This window comes from Ursus americanus, chromosome 11 (assembly GCF_024610735.1).
Source record: "Ursus americanus isolate L20-20 chromosome 11, mUrsAme1.1.p, whole genome shotgun sequence".
NCBI lineage: Eukaryota > Metazoa > Chordata > Mammalia > Carnivora > Ursidae > Ursus > Ursus americanus.
The window spans coordinates 71,059,594-71,080,054 of NC_142137.1; the positions used below are offsets into that span (position 1 = coordinate 71,059,594).

Below are 20,461 nucleotides of genomic sequence, written 5' to 3' on the forward strand. Positions count from 1 at the left end.
AAAGTGACAGACATGAAGAAGATTAAAGTTACACATAGGCCATCAGACTACTAATTTGGCTGGTTAAGTTATTAAGGACTTGTTTGAATCCATGGAGATCTTATAAAGCAGCATGTGAATGAAGTTAACTCTGATGGTTATAAATAGAAGATGTTATGTTTCAATAAGTCAATAATAATTCTGTCATTAAATTTGCCTACTTATTCCATTTTGAGTTGTGAGAAATTGTTTTATAGGATCTGGTAGATGAGTTCCAAATATTATCAAGGTCTAGCTGTTAGGGATATTAGTCGTGTATTACCTACATGAACAGATTAGATTGCTAAACTCTTTGCTTGGGATGTGATATGAAATTATAGTGAAACTTTCTCTAGATATTTAATATGCAGATAACTCTGATTTTCTTTTTTTTTTTAAATTTTTTAAAGATTTTATTTATTTATTTGATAGAGAGATGGCCAACGAGAGAGGGAACACAGGCAGGGGGAGTGGGAGAGGAAGAAGCAGGCTCCCAGCAGAGGAGCCTGATGTGGGGCTCGATCCCAGGACTCCGGAATCATGTCCTGAGCCGAAGGCAGACGCTTAACAAGACTGAGCCACCCAGGCGCCCCTGATTTTCTTATGTTTTTAAAATGTGTTTGTTGTTTTTTTCTTTTCTTTTCTTTTCTTTTTTTTGAATGATTGTAGCTTTGAAAGGTATGTCTTGGGTGTAGGTTATCGTGATGACAGTTTTCAAAGGTTTGTAAGATGGATAAATGCATTTTCTTTTTTTTTTTTTTTTAAAGATTTTATTTATTCAACAGAGAGAGAGACAGCCAGCGAGAGAGGGAACACAAGCAGGGGGAGTGGGAGAGGAAGAAGAAGCAGGCTCATAGCGGACGAGCCTGACGTGGGGCTCAATCCCAGAACTCCGGGATCACGCCCTGAGCCAAAGGCAGACGCTTAACCGCTGTGCCACCCAGGTGCCCTGGATAAATGCATTTTCAAATATTTTTTCCAACAAGGATCCCAGCCTGGCAACTGTAATTAATAATATAGGTTTATATTACTCATACAACATAGGTTATATTACTCATCACTTCCTGTAGTCTCATAATAATGATTTATGTTAATGGTAGAGCAAGAGTTTTAAGTTCCCTTTCAATTTAGTTTTCCTGAATTTGGCTGGTCATAGCTTCTGATTTAGTATGTAGTATAAGATTGTTGATTTTCCTATTTCTCAAGGTTGTCTCCTGCAGATTGGCTGTTAAGCTATCATTTGTTTGGGATGGGTTATGAGGAGAACAGGGGTCAGTGCAGTTATCTTTCATTAGACCTTTGCTCCTTTGACTATTGTGGCTTCCTTATTTGTTGAAAGAATTAATTAAGAGTCTTCAAGAATGTTCATATAAACTACTTTTGCCTTTGTTCTTCTGAGAAACAAATGGACATTAAATCAAAATTTAATAATCTGCAAAGTCTCCATTTTCATTACTTAGGTTAAGGCTTAATTTTTGCCTATATATGATCTTAATTATGAGTGAAAATATAAAACATTAAAAGTAAGATCTACATATCTCTCTGATAGTTTACATGTGAAACTATTAATGATTGTTGATATTTAGGAATGTTGGTATATATTGAATAGAGTTGTGAAGTGTTTCAGATTATATATTAATCTGTTGAGGTTTTTAATTTGGCAGTACCAGTTGATAAAGTTGAGCATATCTTTAAGATTTAGGTAGAGAAACTATTAGAGTTGACTTTGAACTTTAAATAGATAATTTAGTGAGGGTCAATTTCATGACTTTTATCTTTTTGGTTTTGGTTTGGAAGTTTCCTTTTTATTTCCTGCTGTGTATGAAATATTTAATAGGGTTTTTATGGTCTGAGCTATATTAAATTTCTTAGGATGTTAATAGAAGTTATTCCAAAAAGGATTTTAAGACATTCTGAAAACAATAAATTTTGTTCAGCTCAGGTTTTTCTCAAAGTTAAACAATTTTAAAAGTAATAAGCCTTCTCAGAGTCTTAAAATTTAAAGCTTTATTTAGGTAATATATTTTAATATTTAAAAAGAACTAGTATTCAGAAGAATAGATTAGAAAACAGAGTTTGTTTTTAGGGGAGTATTACTTGTAAGCCAGTGTTTTCCAGGCCCACCTGAGATAAAAAGTTTTGTCTGCGATTTATCTTATCCAAAAAGAGTTTATTAGGATCTGATCTGGTCAAATCATTGTTATAAGAGACTTATCAATCAGTTGGGTACCTTATAATTGGTAATCTAATCTCCATATCTCTAAGATTGTCCCTGAAATAACCAAAGGAATGTGATAAAAAATCCAGAGAGAAACGTAATTCTCAGAGCTATTCATATTCCAGAAACATCGAGGTGTTTCTGTTAGATATTAAAGGAAAGGTTGAGATGTGCTTCTCCTGTTGGCCCATCTTGAGATAGCATTGCCCCCTGGAACTGAGTGAAGCAGCCTTTAACACAGTCTTCCTAATCCTGACCCTCTTCCCTCCAAAATCAGCAAACAAAATGGGCTGTGGGGTAGTTGAAGGTTCTACCACTTGAGCTTGACCACCCATCTTAGTGCTTGCTTATAGTAGAGGACCTAAATTTATTTTATGAGTGAATGAACACATCATTTATACTTAACTTTTGGTTTGAATTTGAGTGGAAAACTACTCTAGTTTTTGATGGAACCTTGCCTTAACTTTCCTCTAAGAACATTGCAATCAAACATTTCAACAGCTAGCCTTAGAACTAAATTCAGTTGATTATTTCATTGAGAAAGCATTATATGTCTTAATAAATTCAGCCCTTTAAAACAAATAGTTCATAAATAAATTAGGCACTTCCTGAAATCTAGTTTTGACCTACCATAGGAAACTGTTTTCTCCAAGTCCCAAAACAGTATCATCGGGTAAGCAGACTACCTAGCATGACCTTGACCATCTCCATGTTTCATAGTGGTGTGATAATTTTTTTTTTTTGGTAAGGAATTGATTAAGCTTTAAAGAAATGTATCTATATTTTATTCTTTGGGTTTAGAGAACAATCATTGCTTTGATTAGTTTCTTGCCTTTTTATTTACAAATTGTTTGAAAGCAGTATAAATTTGCAATTTTAACAGATTAAAACAAAAGAGAAAATGAAAATTTGAAAAGTAATTAGAAAAACGAAAGCTGAAAAGGTCTGAGTATAAACCAGTAAAATTTTGGCATCATTCTTTTATTTCATACTTGTGTGTAGCCTGTGCTAGGCACCAGGCGCAAGAATATGAAAAGATGTAATCCCTGCCCTCATAGTACTGCTAAAGCCGTAATCCTGTTATATAGTAACAAGGGCCTGAACTAAGGCAGTGAAGTTGAAATAGAAGAATAGGGGATAGATTAAATATTGAAAACGTCAAGATTTTTTAATATATATATTTTATATGTGGGGGCTAAGAATGAGAGAGGGCTTTGCTAGTGGTGCGATTCGTTTAAAATAGAGAATACAGGGCAAGATTTTATAATTTCATATTATAGAGAAATCAAGAGTAACAGATGAAAAACATACTATAGTAACAGAAGAAATAATTAAAAGTCCCTGTAAACTTTGTTGTTCTTAACAGTGTGGGAACATTGAACCAGGGTGGTATAAAAGACAGTTATCACACGTGACTAAAATTTGTGCCAAAAAAAGCAGGTCACTTCAAGAGCTGAATTAATAATTTTGAAATAATGTATGAGGTTGATAATACAATACTTATGCAGCAAAACTTACGTCAGTTTCAAAGAGCCTTAGATAGTATTTGTGATCCGCAGTCAGAACTATATATTTAGTCTCCTAGACTCATCTTCTGGGTTTGAAGTGACACTTGTAAAATCGGTTTTGACTCAAATAATCATATTTTTTTCTCTCTCTCTTTTTTGAAGTTACACGTATTTTTCATTGAAATAGGTGGATGAAGTAATAATCACATAAAGGTTTTCATTCATATAAAAGGTTTAGTTATGGTAAAAAAAATGTATAAGATGATTGTTAAGGCAGTAATACCAATCAGTTAAAAGACAGATGAAAATATCAAGGTGTGGTTATGTAACAGTGGTATAGTAATGATAAGTTTTGGGCTGTAAGTGGAGAAGAAATTATAAAAACACAGTTGAACTCTGAAAGTAAACTTGAATCTGAAGAGAATTTTTATAAACTTTTTACCAAAAATTTTGAATGGTTAAACAAGAATGAGAAAACTAAATGTGAGTTTCTGGTGTGATTAGGATATATAGTTTAAGGTCTTTAGAAGAGGGGTGTTATACTACACTGATTAAGTGTCCAAACTCTATATGCAATCTAGGTGTTCTAGGTTTGGGGCTACTTTTGTAACCACTTATGTATTAAATATTAATGATAATGATAACTGTCTTTCAGCAGCGTTATGAGGATGAAGTGACTGAACGCACATAAAGTGCTCAGCATAGAAGCTAGCTCACAGTGAACACTCATAATAAAACATACTTCAGTGTTCTCAACACCTAGGAAATGCTGAATGACATAGTCATTGGACCCGTGATACTTCCATATTGAAATGGAAAGTGGAAATAACATTTTGTTTCTATGACATCATTGATTTTGTCATTTGGAATTTATCCTGAGATCAGTCCGTCAGGCTTATCATTTGAGATATTTCTGAAACGTATGAGAGTTCCTGTGCTGCATATGACTGACTTAGTGATTTAATTTTTTGCCATGAGAATGGAAAAATCACTACATGATTTCTGTGAACGCTTTTAAATTGTATTATCCAATAATCTGAATAAATATTAGCTTCATCTGTGTGCTGTATCTTTTGTGAGGCACTGTGGATAAAAAAAATATATAACAGAGAGGACCAGGTACTGGTTTCTGGCTCATGGGATGATCTGCAAGAGGCATGTATGTACATCCTTGAATACCATGTGATATAGGGGCAGTGAGAGTGGTGGTTACACAGTGCTCTGAAATCCTCACTTTGGAGGAGAAAACAACGGTCTCCAGGAACCAGAGAATACAGAAAATCATAGAAGGAGGAATACTTGAGCTCAATATTGGGTGTTGAGGAGGATTTGGTATTTTTTGAGGGAAGGAAGGAGAAAGAAAGGTGTTTCAGGAAAGAAAAATGAGAAGTACCTGCCGTTAAAAAAAAAAAGTAGTTGCCATTTTTAAAAATAGAACAGTGAATTATGTGTCTAAACATAAGGGGTAACAGCAAAAACAAAGGTTAAAAAGTAGTTAGAGGCCTTTTAAAGGGCCTTGTGTGTAAGAGTTTGGACTTTACACTGTCAAAAATTGTGTCATAAAACTCTTGTTGGCTTTCATATTTTTAATTGCTTAAGTAATGTTTGTTTTCCAATGCACTTGTTATTTAGCTTCTAGAAAAATAATCATCTATCTTATAACCTGAGTTTGTTTTCAGAGTGGTTTCAGCTTCTTTCCCAATTATATCTATACTCAAAAGATGAAGATTTCCTATAATTTTGGTTAAACAAATTTATATGCCACAAATTTTATATTTTGGTTATTACTAATTACTATTTCCCCCACCCTTACATCTGCTGGTGTAAATGCCTTTTCTTGCATAGCATTGTGCCAGTAGCAGAAAATGATTATGAAGGTCTAATATATCAAAGGTTTATAAAATGGTTCCTGTAATAATCATTATGTAGCATAAGCAGACTTACTGGGTACTTATCTAGAATATATATGGAGATGGAAAAGGTATAAGACATTTATCTCCCCAGAAAGCACAAGACATTTTGATATATTCAGTCTGTTTTTTGCTTTTGGGGTGTGTGTGTATGTGTTTTACACAATGCTTTCATTGATTTTTGCTGAACCTTTGTATCTCTGGCTAAAACCTATGATTTGAATTGACAAATGAGTATAGTTCTGACATGGATATTGGTTGGTTTCTGCATTTGCATTAATGAGTAGATGAACGTGAAAATCAAAAGACGTGTTGAAACTTCGTTTGTTCATAAGTGACGAGCAACTTCTTTGCTGAATTGGATAATCGATTTTGAATACTGGAAGAACGTTGTGCTGTCATGGTGAATGACTGTAGACCCACACCAAACTTTCAAATTTAATCTATATTAATATTTTCTCCTTAAGTGCCAAGTCTAGAGCCAATCAGTGAAACAGTAAATCAAAATATCATTCTGGTATTTTATTTTATGTTGTTTTGTTTTATTTTATTTATATATTTTTAAGGGGGGGGGAGATAACGTGCGTTGGGTAGGAGTAGAGGGAGAGAATCCCAAGCACGCTCCATGCCCAGCACTAGAGCTCAAACTGGGGCTTGATCTCACAACCCTAAGATCATGACCTGAGCCGAAATCAAGAGTCAGATGTTTAACTGACTGAGCCACCCAGGTGCTCCCCATTCTGGTGTTTTAAAATAAAACCGGTGGTACTGCCAAAATACCATGACTCTTCTTTCGTCTTAACATACTTGTATAAGATCGGCTTACTGTTGTTGACTACATTAGAGTTGATATATTTTTTGTTATTTGCTAAAAGAAAGACTCCAACAAATACACATTTGTGTGTGTGTTTCCTGCCTGCTGTGTCACATATGAAATATAATGTAAGGTTGTAAGGTGTCTTACACCTCAGGAATACCAGAAACTATATTTAAAAAGATCATCAGTGTGTTATGCAAAAAACAATGCAAAGAAGTACATGTTCTTTTTAAAATTACTTTTTTTTTTTTTTTTAAGATTTTTATTTATTTTTTTGACAGAGACAGCCAGCGAGAGAGGGAGCACAAGCAGGGGGAGTGGGAGAGGAAGAAGCAGGCTCTTAGCAGAGGAGCCTGACGTGGGGCTCGATCCCAGAACGCTGGGATCACGCCCTGAGCCGAAGGCAGACACTTAACGACTGTGCCACCCAGGCGCCCCTAAAATTACTTTTATAAAATTTTAAGCAGAAATTGCTCTTTAATACTTCTTAGAAGTGTTTCACTGAAATGCTTTTGGAAAGCCATGTTTTATTAGTTACCTGTTTTGATGGTATGTCACAGAAGGTTTTATCTTTAATTGTAGATTTTCTTAAAAGGTTAATGGAAAGATTTGCCCTATTACTTTGTATTTTGTCATTGTGAAAAGTCTATCCTTTCTATTTAAAATAAAGTGAGCAGCAACTAATAGCATTAGACATGATTGTTGTTAACCTCTTCTTTAGAAATTAACGTGCCACTTGGCAGAAATGTAATTGATGAGCCACGGAGAAGGTCTATGCTTAAACAGTGGGGTTAATGAATGTCTTTTTTTCTTCATCATCTTTCTTTTCCTTTTTTGGCCTTTAAAGTTGCAGTTAACTCAGGCTTTTTGAAATGATTTTCTTTGACTGTGTTGTGACATTATTTTAATTGAATGAAGCTGCAGAACTAGCATGATAAATCAACACAGAATGAATTTTAATGCAAAGCAAACGATATTAACTTGGAAATTGGTTGCAGTAGACAAAGCAGCTGCTGTGATTAATTTTTTTTTTTTATTCTCTACTTACAGCATTTTGAGAAGGATGACCTTGACAGTGTCAATCGTGTTCGAGTCCTAGTGTGGTGTGCACTTTAACATGCTTGAGCTGTTGTTTGCTGGTTCTTGGGCAGTAGAGATTGTTTCATTTTTTTAGGTTAGGAAAATTTTGTTTTGCAGATTTAATATGTTGGTTTTGACTGGTTTTAAAACATTTCTTGTTTAGATAATAATTGTGAGGATTACTTAGTTGTGGTAGAAGACTAATCTTAACACTGTGATTCTGGAAGGAAAGGTTTAATGAGTGAAAGAGTAGGATGTGTCAGAAAGGGTCTAAGTGTATGTCACGAAGTTCATGCCAAGCAGTTTGATAAAGAACACAAATCAAAAATAATTATGTATTACTTATTTGTACTAAGTGCTAAGTTACCTCTGTTTATAATGTATTTTTCTAGACATTCTTTTCCATTTGTGTGTCCAGTACATGAGTTGCCTTGGAAAAGGATCTGTATAGAGCGCAGCTATTACTGAGGGAGGGAAGAGCTGACAAGGCCACTTATTTTAAGAAACAAGGTAACAAATAGAGTAATAGCATTTTCACAGATTTCAGGAGAGCAGGGAGAGTTTCTCCTTTTCCTCTTCTTCTTCCTTTTTTCTTCTTCTTTAAATCCCTAGTATCTCTTTCACTCTACCACATAGCAGACTTGGATAAATGTTTTAATGAGTTGAGTTTGAAAATGAAAGCCTGTTTTCTGTTGTACTGAAAAAGATACCCAAACTAAACAAAATGAGGGAAGGTGGGATGGCAGATTCTTGTCTCTGTTCAGGTTGTTTTGGGGGGCTGAGGGGCGTGAAGTTTTATAGAATCTGTGACTATGTAAAAAGGTAGAGTTAGGGGGGCTTAGGTGGCTCAGTCGGTTAAGTGTCTGCCTTTGGCTCAGGTCGTGGGATGTAGCTCCACTTCAGACTCCCTGCTTACCATGGAGTCTTCTTCTCCCTCTACCCCTCCCCCTGCTCATTCTCTCTCTCTCTCTCTCTCTCAAATAAGTAAATAAAATCTTAAAAATAAGAAAAAAGGTAGAGTTAGGAAATGGCAAGTTAAGTAGGAAGAGTCAACAAAGGGCCAGTCTTATAGATAGACTTTCTGTGGTATGTGCCTTACTTCTCTTCCTGAGGCCCTCATTGTGATGTATTTTTACCCCATACTGCCTGAAGTTATCTTAGTTCTGGATCTGTTTAGATTAAAAGGCGAGCAACATCTTTAAAAACGCCATGGACTTCTCTGTTTTAAGGGCTTACAGAGTAATTCAGACTAGCTAGTAAATTTGGAGCTAATAATTCAGAGCAGTTCCAGTAAAATAGGACACAAGACAAAGAAACATTTGTTTTAACATGTCAGAGTCCCAGGAGGATCGAGGGCAGATAATCAAGGGTATAAGTCTGGCTTTTAGAAACCTTTCACTGGATATGTTTTCTGAATCTGGAGAAGACAGCGGAGAGGCTGAACTTTGGGGGACAGAAGTTGGAGTCTGTAACCTCTCTGTGTGGACTCCTCCCCCTCCCCAGTCTTTGCTTGGGGGAGAGGGGTGCTCATGGGTATGAATTCTAGGAGTAAAAGTGAACCAGAATTTCTGAGGTTCTCACACGTAGTGCGAGTCAGCATCAAATTGTTTTAAAGAGGTGATCTTGGATTGTTAGTAATAGTAGCTCCCTGGGAAAAGCTGATGCATATCCTTTGTGGGAGAAGGTAACATCATTTTAGGCCTTATATTATTTCTGTAAGCTATGTAGTAAGTACAGTGTCTGGCACCCATTAGAAAATAACCCAAATCACAAGAAGATAAGATGACATTAACAAAAATCTGAAGAAACAACAATATAATAAAAATGAATCCACAGGGACTCTAGGTATTAGAATTGTCAGACCTGGATTTTATAAGAGCTATGCTTAGTATGTAGAAGGAGACAAAAGACAAGTTAGAGAAATATCACAGAGAAATGAGAACTGTAAAAGAAAAATTAAACTGGAATTAACAGGCTTACCAGAAGATTATAGAGGCATTCGAAGAGAGAGTTCGTGAACTTGGAAGGTAGCTCAGAAGAAAATACTCAGCACGGAGAGGCAGAGGGATAGAAAAACTGAAAAATGAAAGGAAAACAGTGAGAAAGTCTAATGTATGTAATTGGAGTTTTAGAAGAAAAGAGAATGGCACAGAAGCAGTGTTTGAAAGGAGTGTGGCTGAGAACTTTCAAACCAAAGCAGTAAAGTCAGAGATTTGTGAAACTGAATTGTAAAACAAAAGCCATTCCTAGGCATATCATAGTAAAACTTCTGAAAACTGATGTTGAAGAAATTGTAAAAGTAGCAAATGAGGGAAAAGATTGCCTTCAAAGGAGCCACAGTCAAGACTCATAGCTCATTTTTCAGAATTATGACAGAGGAAAAGAGGAGACACAGTAAAGGTTAAGATGCTGAAAGAAAATAACTGTCAAACTAGAATTCCATACCCATCAAAAATAAGACATTTTCTGATAAGGAAAAAATGAGAGACTATATTACCAGAAGATGTTCACTAAAGGCAGTACTTTAAATGTGACCCTCTTTGGAAGACTGAAGATACAGAAAGTAATAAAAAGCAATGAAAATGTAAATGTGTGGGTAAATATAAATGCACATTATTTGTATAGTATGATAATCTATTGAGTTAAAAATACATATAAAATATAGAAAAACAACTGGATTGGAATAAATGGTGTTAAATGGTCTGGGTTCCTTGCTTTGTATGGGAAGGGGGTGAAAGTACAAAATAACATTAGTGTTTGATAATTCAGTGATGCATGTCTAGCATAAACAAGCATGTAACTTTCAGGCTAATAGAAAGAAAAAGTAAAGGGAGAAGCATGCTTATTTCTGTCTGTGTCCCTGACCACCCTTCCCCACAAAGAAGACAAGAAAGAAATATAAAGGAACGTAGAGAAGGACGGGCATGTAAAAGGACTTTAGTAAGACGGTAGGTATAAATCACACACTGTAAATGGGCTCAGTGTTCCAGTTAAAATTTAAAGATTACAAGATTGGTGAAGAAACAGACTCCTCTAGATGCTGTTTAAAGAAGTCCTGTTTAAAATATAAGGATAACAAGAGATTGAAAGTAATAGGTTCAAGAAAGATACACTTTGAAAAACAAAGCAAAAGATTTTTGTCTCTTTGTGAATATCCATAGGCTTAATGGCAGAAGGTGCTTCTGGAGATAGAGGGCCATTTCATAATGGTAGTGGTGAAAAGCTACAATAATTTAAAATTTGTATGTATCAAATAACAGCATATAATAAGACAAAAGAGAACTTCAGGGACGACTAGACAAAAGTAATCATGGAGGAATTTGCATTTGTTTTGAGCACCCATGGAATATTTAGAAAAACTGACCATATGCTACACTGAAAAGTCTGAACAAACTGCAGGATTGATATTCTGCACAGTATGTTTTCTGATTATAATGTAGAAGTTAGAAATCAATAACAGATGATTAGGAAATCTCATGTTTGAAATGAGAAAAACATTTAAATACTCACTAGCGATTAAATTATTTGATTTGAATGATGAGGGAAATACTACATATCAAAACTTTGGGTTGTGGCTAAAGCCAGTTTAGAGGAATAGTTAAAGCTTTAAAAGTATGTATTAGAAAAGGAGGAGGTGCAGTAAGCTAAGCATCCATTTCAGAAAGCGGAAAAAACATAACAGATTAAACCCAAAAGGAGTAGAAGGAAGGAAATAATAAAGCTAAGAATAGAAATCAATTAATGGGGGCGCCTGGGTGGTGCAGTCGTTAAGCGTCTGCCTTCGGCTCAGGGCGTGATCCCGGCGTTCTGGGATCGAGCCCCACATCAGGCTCCTCCGCTGGGAGTCTGCTTCTTCCTCTCCCACTCCCCCTGCTTGTGTTCCCTCTCTCACTGGCTGTCTCTCTCTGTCAAACAAATAAATAAAATCTTTTAAAAAAATCAATTAATGACAAGAAACCACAAAAGGAAGAGAATCATTGTATCAGATGGCTCTTGTGGCATTAAGCTGCCTCAGTAACTTATGTTAAAACAAGCATCGTTTATTTTAGCTCCTGCTTCTCTTCTGCAGGCTGGTCCTTTAGGTTGGGTTCAGCAAGGTAGTTCTTCTGGTCTGCATCTGTAGTTACCTGTAGGTTGGTGAGGCAGCTCTGTTTTTATGAGTTGTCTGGCAGTGGGCTGGGACATTGATGGTGACTGGGTCACTTGTCCTTCATTCTCCAGTAGGTTAGTCTGAGCTTGTTTAGATGGGAATAATAGTGTTCTAAGAGAGTAAATGCACGTAAGACTGAGATTTAGGCTTTTCATGGGAATGTCATTCTTCCTACTATGTTGTACTGGAAAAGCAAGTCACAGTGCTAGCCCAGATTCGAGGGTTGAGATGAGCTACAAGTTTACATTGCAGTGGCATAGATATCTTTAGGGATTAAAGCATAACTGTGGCCATTTTTTAAGTCATGCTACCCCAGGCAGCAAAAACAGAAGTAAATTTTTTGAAAAGACTGGAAGACTGATAAAGAACAAGGAAGACCTAGATAACCAGTCAGAAATGAAAGAGGGGACATCACTACAGGTTCTGTAGATACTGAGAAGAAAATTAGACTTAAGCTTTACATCAACAGATTTGAAAGTTTAAACAATACGGACATATTTCTAGGTAAATACGGGTTACCTAGAAATTGACATATAAAAAGCTAGAAAATCTGAATTAAAGAACTGAATCCATAATTAAAAACCTTACACAGAGAAAAACTCTAGGCCCAGGTTGTTTCACTGCTGATTTCTGTTCAATATTTGGGGAAGAAATAACATGTCTTCTACAAGCCCATCTGGAGAGTAGAAAAAGAGGGAATGCATCTCAGCACGTTTTGAGGCCAGAATAACCTTGATGCCAAAACTTAAGAAGCATATTATGAGAAGGGAATATTACAAGCCAATTCCATTTATGACTGTAAATTTTAAAAGAATCATCTAAGTGCTAGCAAACTGAATGTAATAACTTATGAAAAGAATGATGCATCAAGATTAACTTGAGTTTATTTTAGGAATGTAAGATTAGTTAACATTTGATAATTGTAATCCGCTGCACTAACAGAGTTAAAGAGAAATATTATGGATGTCTCAATAGATGGTAAAGAAAAGTGATAAATTTAAACACAAACTAATGATTAAAAAAAAAAAACCTTTAGCAAACTCAGGAATAGAGGGAAGTTTACTTAATCTGGTAAAGTGTGCCTACAGAAAGCCTACAGATTACTTTGAGCTTTATGGTCAACTGTTGAAAACTTAATTTTGAAATCTGGAACAAGTGAAGGATGATAGACTCTTCTTTGACTTTGAACTTGAGATGTATTGGCCAGTGCCATATGGTTGGGAAGGAGAAAGGTTATGTAACAGTCATTATTTCCAAGTGATAGGTTTGTTTACCTAAAGAATCCGAAAGTACCTACAGAAAAATAATGAGAATTAATAATAAAGAAAGAGGCTGCTGGTTATAAGGTTTAATACAGAACATTCAGTTACGTGTTCTTCATATACAAGAAATAAAAATGATTTAAAAATACGTACAATAGCAAAAATGAACCCCCAAATATCTAGGAATAAGTCTAACAAAAGTGAGTAAAGTCACAATAAAAAGCCTTATATTCTTTTTTTTTTTTTTTAAGATTTTTATTTATTTATTTGACAGAGATAGAGACAGCCAGCGAGAGAGGGAACACAAGCAGGGGGAGTGGGAGAGGAAGAAGCAGGCTTATAGCGGAGGAGCCTGATGTGGGGCTCCATCCCATAACGCCGGGATCACGCCCTGAGCTGAAGGCAGACGCTTAACCGCTGTGCCACCCAGGCGCCCCAAAAGCCTTATATTCTTGATAGAAATTAAAGAAGACCTGACCAAATAAATACTGTGCTGATGGTTTTGAAGCCTCTGTTGTAATATCTCGATTAAAATTACCACCAGTATTATTTCAGAAATTGACCAACTGGTTTTAAAATCTGTACAGAAACAAAGGGAATGAATAGTTGAGACACTCTTGAGTAAGAGCAAGGTAGACTACCTTGGTATACTGCATATCAAGATTTATTATAAAGTTATAATAATACAGTGTGATATTAAAGCAATGATAAGCAAATAGATTAATATAATAAAATAGAGAACTCAGAAATGGACCCAAGTATGTATTTATGACAAGTAAGCCAAGGTGTTATTTATGTCAATGATGGCACCATAGAGTATTTGGAGAAGAATAGTCTTTTCAGTAAAATATGCTAGGACAATTGGGTGTCCATGTGAGGGAAAGAGAAAAAGCTGTACCATCACAGACATTAATTCCTGGCATACTGTGGGTATAAATGTGAAAGAACAGTAAAGCTTCTGAAAGTTAATACAGAAGGATATCTTGATGATCTTGGGTTGGGGAAAGACCTCACTAACCATGAAGAGAAGACTGATAACTTGAGCTGTGTTAAAATTGATCCAGTCCAATTAAATTCAGTTATACACCACCATGAAAAAACTAGAGGCAAGGGGCACCTGGGAGGCTCAGTCAGTTAAGCATCTACCATCCGCTCGGGTCATGGTCTCGGGGTCCTGGGATCAGGCCCCATATCGGGCTCTCTGCTCTGGGGGTCTACTTCTCCCTCTCCCTCTGCACACACTCACTCTCTTTCTCACAAATCAATAAATAATCTTAAAAATCAAAACAAAGCAAAACAAAAAACTAGGAAGCAAGCCACAGGATGGGAAAAGGTATTTGGTACACCACAAAGTAGAAATCAATTAAGAAAACACTAACACAATAGAAAAATAGTCTAGACACTTCAAGTGTGCTTCAAGAAAAGTATAGATGTGAATGGCCAATAAACCTGAAAAAATGATGAACTTAGTCATCAGCAGAATGCTAATTCAGACATCAGCAAGAGCATCAGAATGGCTAAAATAAAAAGCATTGTTAAGTACTGGAGAGGAAGTGGATCAAAACAAATTCTTATTCTCTTTTTTGGGGACTTATAAATGCATACAGCCATTTTAGAAAATAGTTCAGCACTATCTACAAAGGAGTTCTTTTTGGATATTATCTTCTTTACCAACAGTCTTTTCCCTCAAGGGGAACGGTCCCTTGTCCTCTTTATTTTGTACTGTCTCTTTCATGTTAGCCTTCCCAAGTCTTTGGTGAACCTGCTTTGTCTATTCATATTTAAGTATGAAGCTCTGAACATTTGAATTACGAACTTTCATGTTCATGTACTGGGCTCACCCACTGCAAGCTTCAGTTTGAGGTGATCACCTGAAGTGTGTCAGCTTTGAGAAGGCAGCCAATGTTCTCATGGAGACAAAAACTCAAGCCTGTTACCTGCAGGTTAATCCCTGTTTGTTGGTGTTCTGTATACCATTTGCACCTTTTCTTTCTAGTTTTCCACGGAACTCAAGTTTCTCTGGAGTTCTCTAGGGCAAATTTGCTTATAGACCATATCCCCTTATATGGACATTCCAAGCTGGATATTTGATTGAAGGCCTTAGGTTTCCTAAAGTGAATTTGTAGTGGACTCAGTAGGCTTTTTTATTATCCACTATACGTGCCAGACCTTGTCTTGGACTTTTTTTTACGTATGCTGTACACACATACACACCTCCGTACAGCTCTCCCAGATAGTATCATTTCCATTGTATAATTGAGGCTTATTTGATGCGACTTTCAAATTCCTAATTATTATTCAGTATTAGAGCTTGGATACCAGTTGGGATCTGTGTGCTTTAAGAGTTTTTTAAACACTTAATAATAGTATAGTTGAGTTTATTCAAATGGGAGACGTGAAAAGGGATTCTGGGTTGGAAGCGAGTGCATTGTTAAAATGGATGATGGCAGGGATTTAGTTTGATTAAAGAGGTAGATAAAGTATTATTTGCCAAGGAACGAGGCAAGGATAAGGGGTTTTATTTGAATAGAAAGGCAAATTTCAGAATTGGGGATCTCGTAGAGAGAGCAGGTGCTTATAGGATCAGCCTGTGAGGCCTGGGGTGGACAAAGTTGTATCAAAATCCCCTGAGGGAAAGGTGCTTTCTCCCAGCGGGATGTGTATTATCCATCTTTGATTTGCCTATCCCTTGTAAGATGTGGCAATGTTGGTGAGCAGCTTAGTGAGGGAAAGTAAAGCTGCTGTTGAGAGTACAGAAGATTGGAGAAATGTCTTAGCTTCTTAAGCCCTTAACAGCAGTGAATGCTAGCATATTACTTTTATGTAATGATATACTAGTAGTAGGATCAAATGCAAGAAAAAAATAGGAAGCTGTAAACATCGGAATCAGTACCTATTTGAATAAATAAATAAAAACCACCACGGTGTTTTTGTGGAACTCAGTTTTTTGTCTTTTGTGCGGTAGACCTGTGAATGAAGAAATTTTACTTTTCAGTATTTAGAGTCAGTCTGTGCTTCCCGTTGGCCTTTGTACTAGAAGTTTCTGTTGAGGGATGGCAGTTATTTATACAATTACTTTTATCACTGCCCTACTTATGGAAAGAATTAAGGCTCCTTGTAAAACTAGTAGTATAAGTTAAAGTTAGAAATGAAAAAAAGGAAGAAAAATAAGATACAGACATAAAATTGTGCAAATAATATTATGCTCTCAAGACTGAAATACTTAGTATAGGGTGGAATCCAAATTTGGCCATTGTTGTTATGGAAGCCAATCAAAAACTACAATTCTCTCTGAATAGTTGCTTTGGAGAAAGTATTTTCTTGTTAGATAAATGAGACCGGAATTTTTCCTAAGGATCTATGTAAAAAATGCAATTACTGTTTAACATAATGAACAATTCCCTGTATGCTGACATTAGAGTATTGTAGAAGGGATTTGCGTTGGGTGGCATCTAAGATTTTGTAAAACTCTTTAATATACTGGTTTATTCTGATTTAGATTATATATTAATGGACAGTTCAGTACAATACCTGTTCCATGTAGATAGTGTTGTTCCTAATTCATAATTTGTGTTAATACGTATGAAACTTCCATGCTGCACAATGAGCTCTTCTGATTACACCCTCAAACTGGGCTAGAAATTCCTAAGTACTCTAAGATTTATTAAAAAATATTTAACTTGACAAAAATACATTGTAAAATAATTTTAAGAGCTACAAATTCGAGCAAGTGAATAATATATAGTGACCTTTTTTTTTTTTTTCCAGTTTAATTTTGTTGGGAGAATCCTTGGACCTAGAGGACTTACTGCTAAACAGCTTGAAGCAGAAACGGGATGTAAAATAATGGTCCGAGGCAAAGGCTCGATGAGGGATAAAAAGAAGGTAAGTCGTTGAATGTGGGGGCAAGTCTTGATGTGAATAATTTACTTATACTTCTGCATTCTAATAATAAAATATCCAGATATTTGTGCATAAAGCACTATACATTACTTCATATCTGAAACTTCTGAACTTTTTTAAGGTGTTGTCATGATTTTTTCTTGTTGATTATCATGAGTTTTCATTTAGCCAACTAAGGTATCACTCAGTCCATCATGTTAACTTATTTTGGTATTTACGGTTGAAAAGCCGCCAGTTTGGAAACTAGTCACACTATAATGTTGTATATATAAAGCTTTGTCATTAAAAGTTTTAAAAATCTAAAATGTTTCTGTTGATGAGATTTAAATGAAAGTGATCAAATGAACAGCTTTGGCTGTGTGTCAGATCACCGGGAGAGCTAGTAAACAGAAAAAGAAAGCTATAACTAGCCATATGATACTCCTCTGGGATTTCACCAACATTTTGTGTTGATTGTAAGTTTTTTAGACATTTTACTTATATTCTTCCTGTTTTCTGGGTTTTTAAAAAATTTCTCCTGCCACTTATTGTCCTGCTAGCTTAATTAATGAATACCGAACTATCTACTTCAAGTACTGTTTTTAGGAAGGTTTTATTTGCCTAGTTTCCTGTTACCCAGTGATACTGTTAGGCAAGATACTTTTCAGTGTGTATCTGTATAAAACAGTGTTTGATTTTTTAAAAAAAATAACTTTAAAAAAAATTTCACATATAAATGAAATCACATGGTATTTATCTTTGACTTATTTCACTTAGCAAATACCCTCTAGGTCCCTTCACCCCTGAAACTAATGTAACACTATATAAGAATTATACTTCAATTTAAAAGAAGAAAAACCTAGATTTGATTGCCAAATATTAAACGTACTGTCAGGGAGGTTATTATTTTTTAAATACATTGCCTTGAAAGGGCTATTAAGTAATAGATCTGTAGTCAGCTTATGTTGGAGTGTGTGCATTGAATCACTTTGTGGAGTTTATGGAACAAACACCAGGTCTACAAAGTATTCTGCCTTCATTCTGATGTGCTTCTTTTCTGACCTTCCACCTCATCATTTACACTTTCCCACCACCTGACTGGACTGCAGTCATTTTCTCACCTTACAGACAAAGAAGGACTTTGTAGCTAAAAAATTGGCATCCCCAATAATATTATCTTTAAATCTTATTATAACCTGTTTTTGTCAGCTGAGTTTAAAGATATTTGGGGGCAAGTATGTGTGTTCTTCTTCAGCAAATTTAAATATTGTATTTAAAACATTTTTTATTAGAATCTTAAAACACTTAAGCATGTTCTGAATCAGCTGAGTGGCAGTGTTACATTGGCATGCAGTTTTGGTTCCCCTGTTTGCACTTGATAGTTATATTGGCATTAAGCAATGCTAATTTAAGAGCTATGGAAAAATGAAATCGACAGTTGATGGACAAGTAAATCTTTACCTTAAGATTAGTACATCCATCAATTAAACACTCTATAAATGAGTGAAAAAACATGTTTGCCCCACTCTTCAGCCTCTGTTAATTCTGTAGTAATGGCCCTCCCCTTCTCCACTCACACACTCATAGACACCAAGGATTAGAGTTTGGAACTTGTGTAATGAGACATCATGAATTTTTTTTTTCTTAATTGGGGTTGAAGTTTTAGCCTGAGGAACATATTCTGCTGTCTTTGGCAGAACCGAATAGTTAAGACAGTGAGTTTTGTGACCAGATTGTTTAGGTTTGAATCTTGGTTCTGTCACTTAGCAGCTTTGTGACATTGGACAAATTACTTAATCTCTTTCTGCTGTATAAAAATGGAAGTAGTAATAAGGTGATTGTGAGGATTAATTTAGTTATAAGGTCCTTAGAACAGTGCTTTGGATCATAGTAAGTGATCAATTAATGTTAATGACTGTTCCTAATAAGTTTTGTCTTTACACTATTATAGTAGTGCCCCTTATTCACAGGTGGGGGTACATTCTAAGACCCCCAGTGGATGCCCAAAAATGCAGATAGTACTGAACCCTGTATATACTGTGCATTTTCCTATACATACATCTGATAAGTTTAATTTATAAATTAGGCACAGTAAGAGATTAACAGCAATAATTAGAACAATTATAACAATATATTATAGTAAGTCATGTGAATGTGGTCTCTCATGTGAATGTGGTTTCTCTTGTAATATCTTATTATTACTGTACTCACGCTTGTGATGATATCAGATGGTAAAACGCCTGCATGAGATGAAGTGAGATGAATGATAGAGACTGTAACATTAGGCTCCTTCGACTTGATGATAAGTTAGGAAGATCATCTGCTTCCTGACTTAGGTTGACCCTGGGTAATTGAACACAGAAAGCAAAGCTGCAGATAAGGGGGGGAACAACTGTAATTGGATCGTTAGTGCATTTTATGTTTCAACTCTTAGTGTTGCATCAAGGTGGGGGGACTGCTACTGTGTTTCTAAGTTTTGAAAAGGAGAATACTTTGTACTTTTGTGACCTTTGCGTATCCCATATTCTCACTGCTTTTCTGTTCTCTTTCTCTGCTGGTTGGTGCATCTGTATTCTGTCTTGTCCACTTTGTTCTTAACCACAAGTAGAAGCAGTTTACACTTTCTTTTTATTTTTAATTTGTACTGTTGGCTACCAAAATAAAAAAAACTTACAGGTTATACATAATGCAAGAGAAACAATAAAATAAGACACCACAAAAATTTGGCCACAGATTGTATTTTTAGTTTTATTAAAATAACTACAGATGAACATATTTTAGGCATATCAAGTTAGTTTGAATGACTGTCATATGTTTGATATTATGGTATATGGAGTCTGTGAAGAATTTATGCACATATTTTTAATACACCAGGAGTGTCTCCTATAATTTTAATGTAAATCTACACATAATTGTTAACCAAGTCATTTTGGTTAATGCTATAGTTACTGTATTCATTGAGCTCTAAAAAATGTTAATGAAAGTAAAGTCAAATGGAAAGTGCTATCATTTGTTACTTGGCTATTTTGAGAAAGAACTTGACAAGCAGATGGAGACAAAAAGAAGTATTGATTTGATATTTCTTTGTACTAGGCTGATTTAGGTGTATTTCAGGTGTTTTCAAAGGAAAAGCCATTTGGCTTTAAGCTTTTCTGCAGAGCTGTCAATTTTTGTAAAAGCTGAGAAAGCTAGAAAATCTTAATTTACTGGTTGCCTAAAATGTGATGGAAAATGCTGTTTGCTGATCTGCATCCTTCACTGGCTTGGTAAACTCAGTGAAGGCAAAGCATGTCTCTTTTATGGAGCAGCATTTCCCTGGTGCTTGATGAGTACCTGGCACAGAGTAGGATCTGGGGAAAAAAAAAATCTGAAGAAGGAATGAATGTTTAGGTAATAAATGAAAGGCATAGATGCCTCCCCCCATGTCCCCATAAAAAAGTTTGTAAATAGAGGAAATTATAAACCCTTTGTACTTTTAATTCTTTGGGCAAGATAAGCAGTACCATACTATTCCAAACTGCTGGTTTTAAGCAAGGGAGTGAAAATACCAGTTTAATTTTTATTCTGTTGGATTGGTAGTACTTCAGAGTTATTGATGGGCATAACAGCATTGATT

At 35.5% G+C, this 20,461-nt stretch overlaps 1 protein-coding gene across 7 annotated transcripts in view; it reads left to right on the plus strand.

The window, feature by feature from the left end:
* Positions 1-20,461, plus strand: part of QKI (QKI, KH domain containing RNA binding) — a 159,010-nt gene that overhangs the window by 43,794 nt on the left and 94,755 nt on the right. For all 7 annotated transcript variants that reach the window (XR_015726167.1, XM_045805470.2, XM_045805468.2 and 4 more), the window contains exon 3: positions 16,732-16,848. Coding sequence is in view for 6 of the 7 variants with exons in the window: in XM_045805470.2 (XP_045661426.1) it covers positions 16,732-16,848 (117 nt within the window). In the remaining variant the exon portion in view is untranslated. The remainder of the gene's footprint in view (positions 1-16,731; positions 16,849-20,461) is intronic.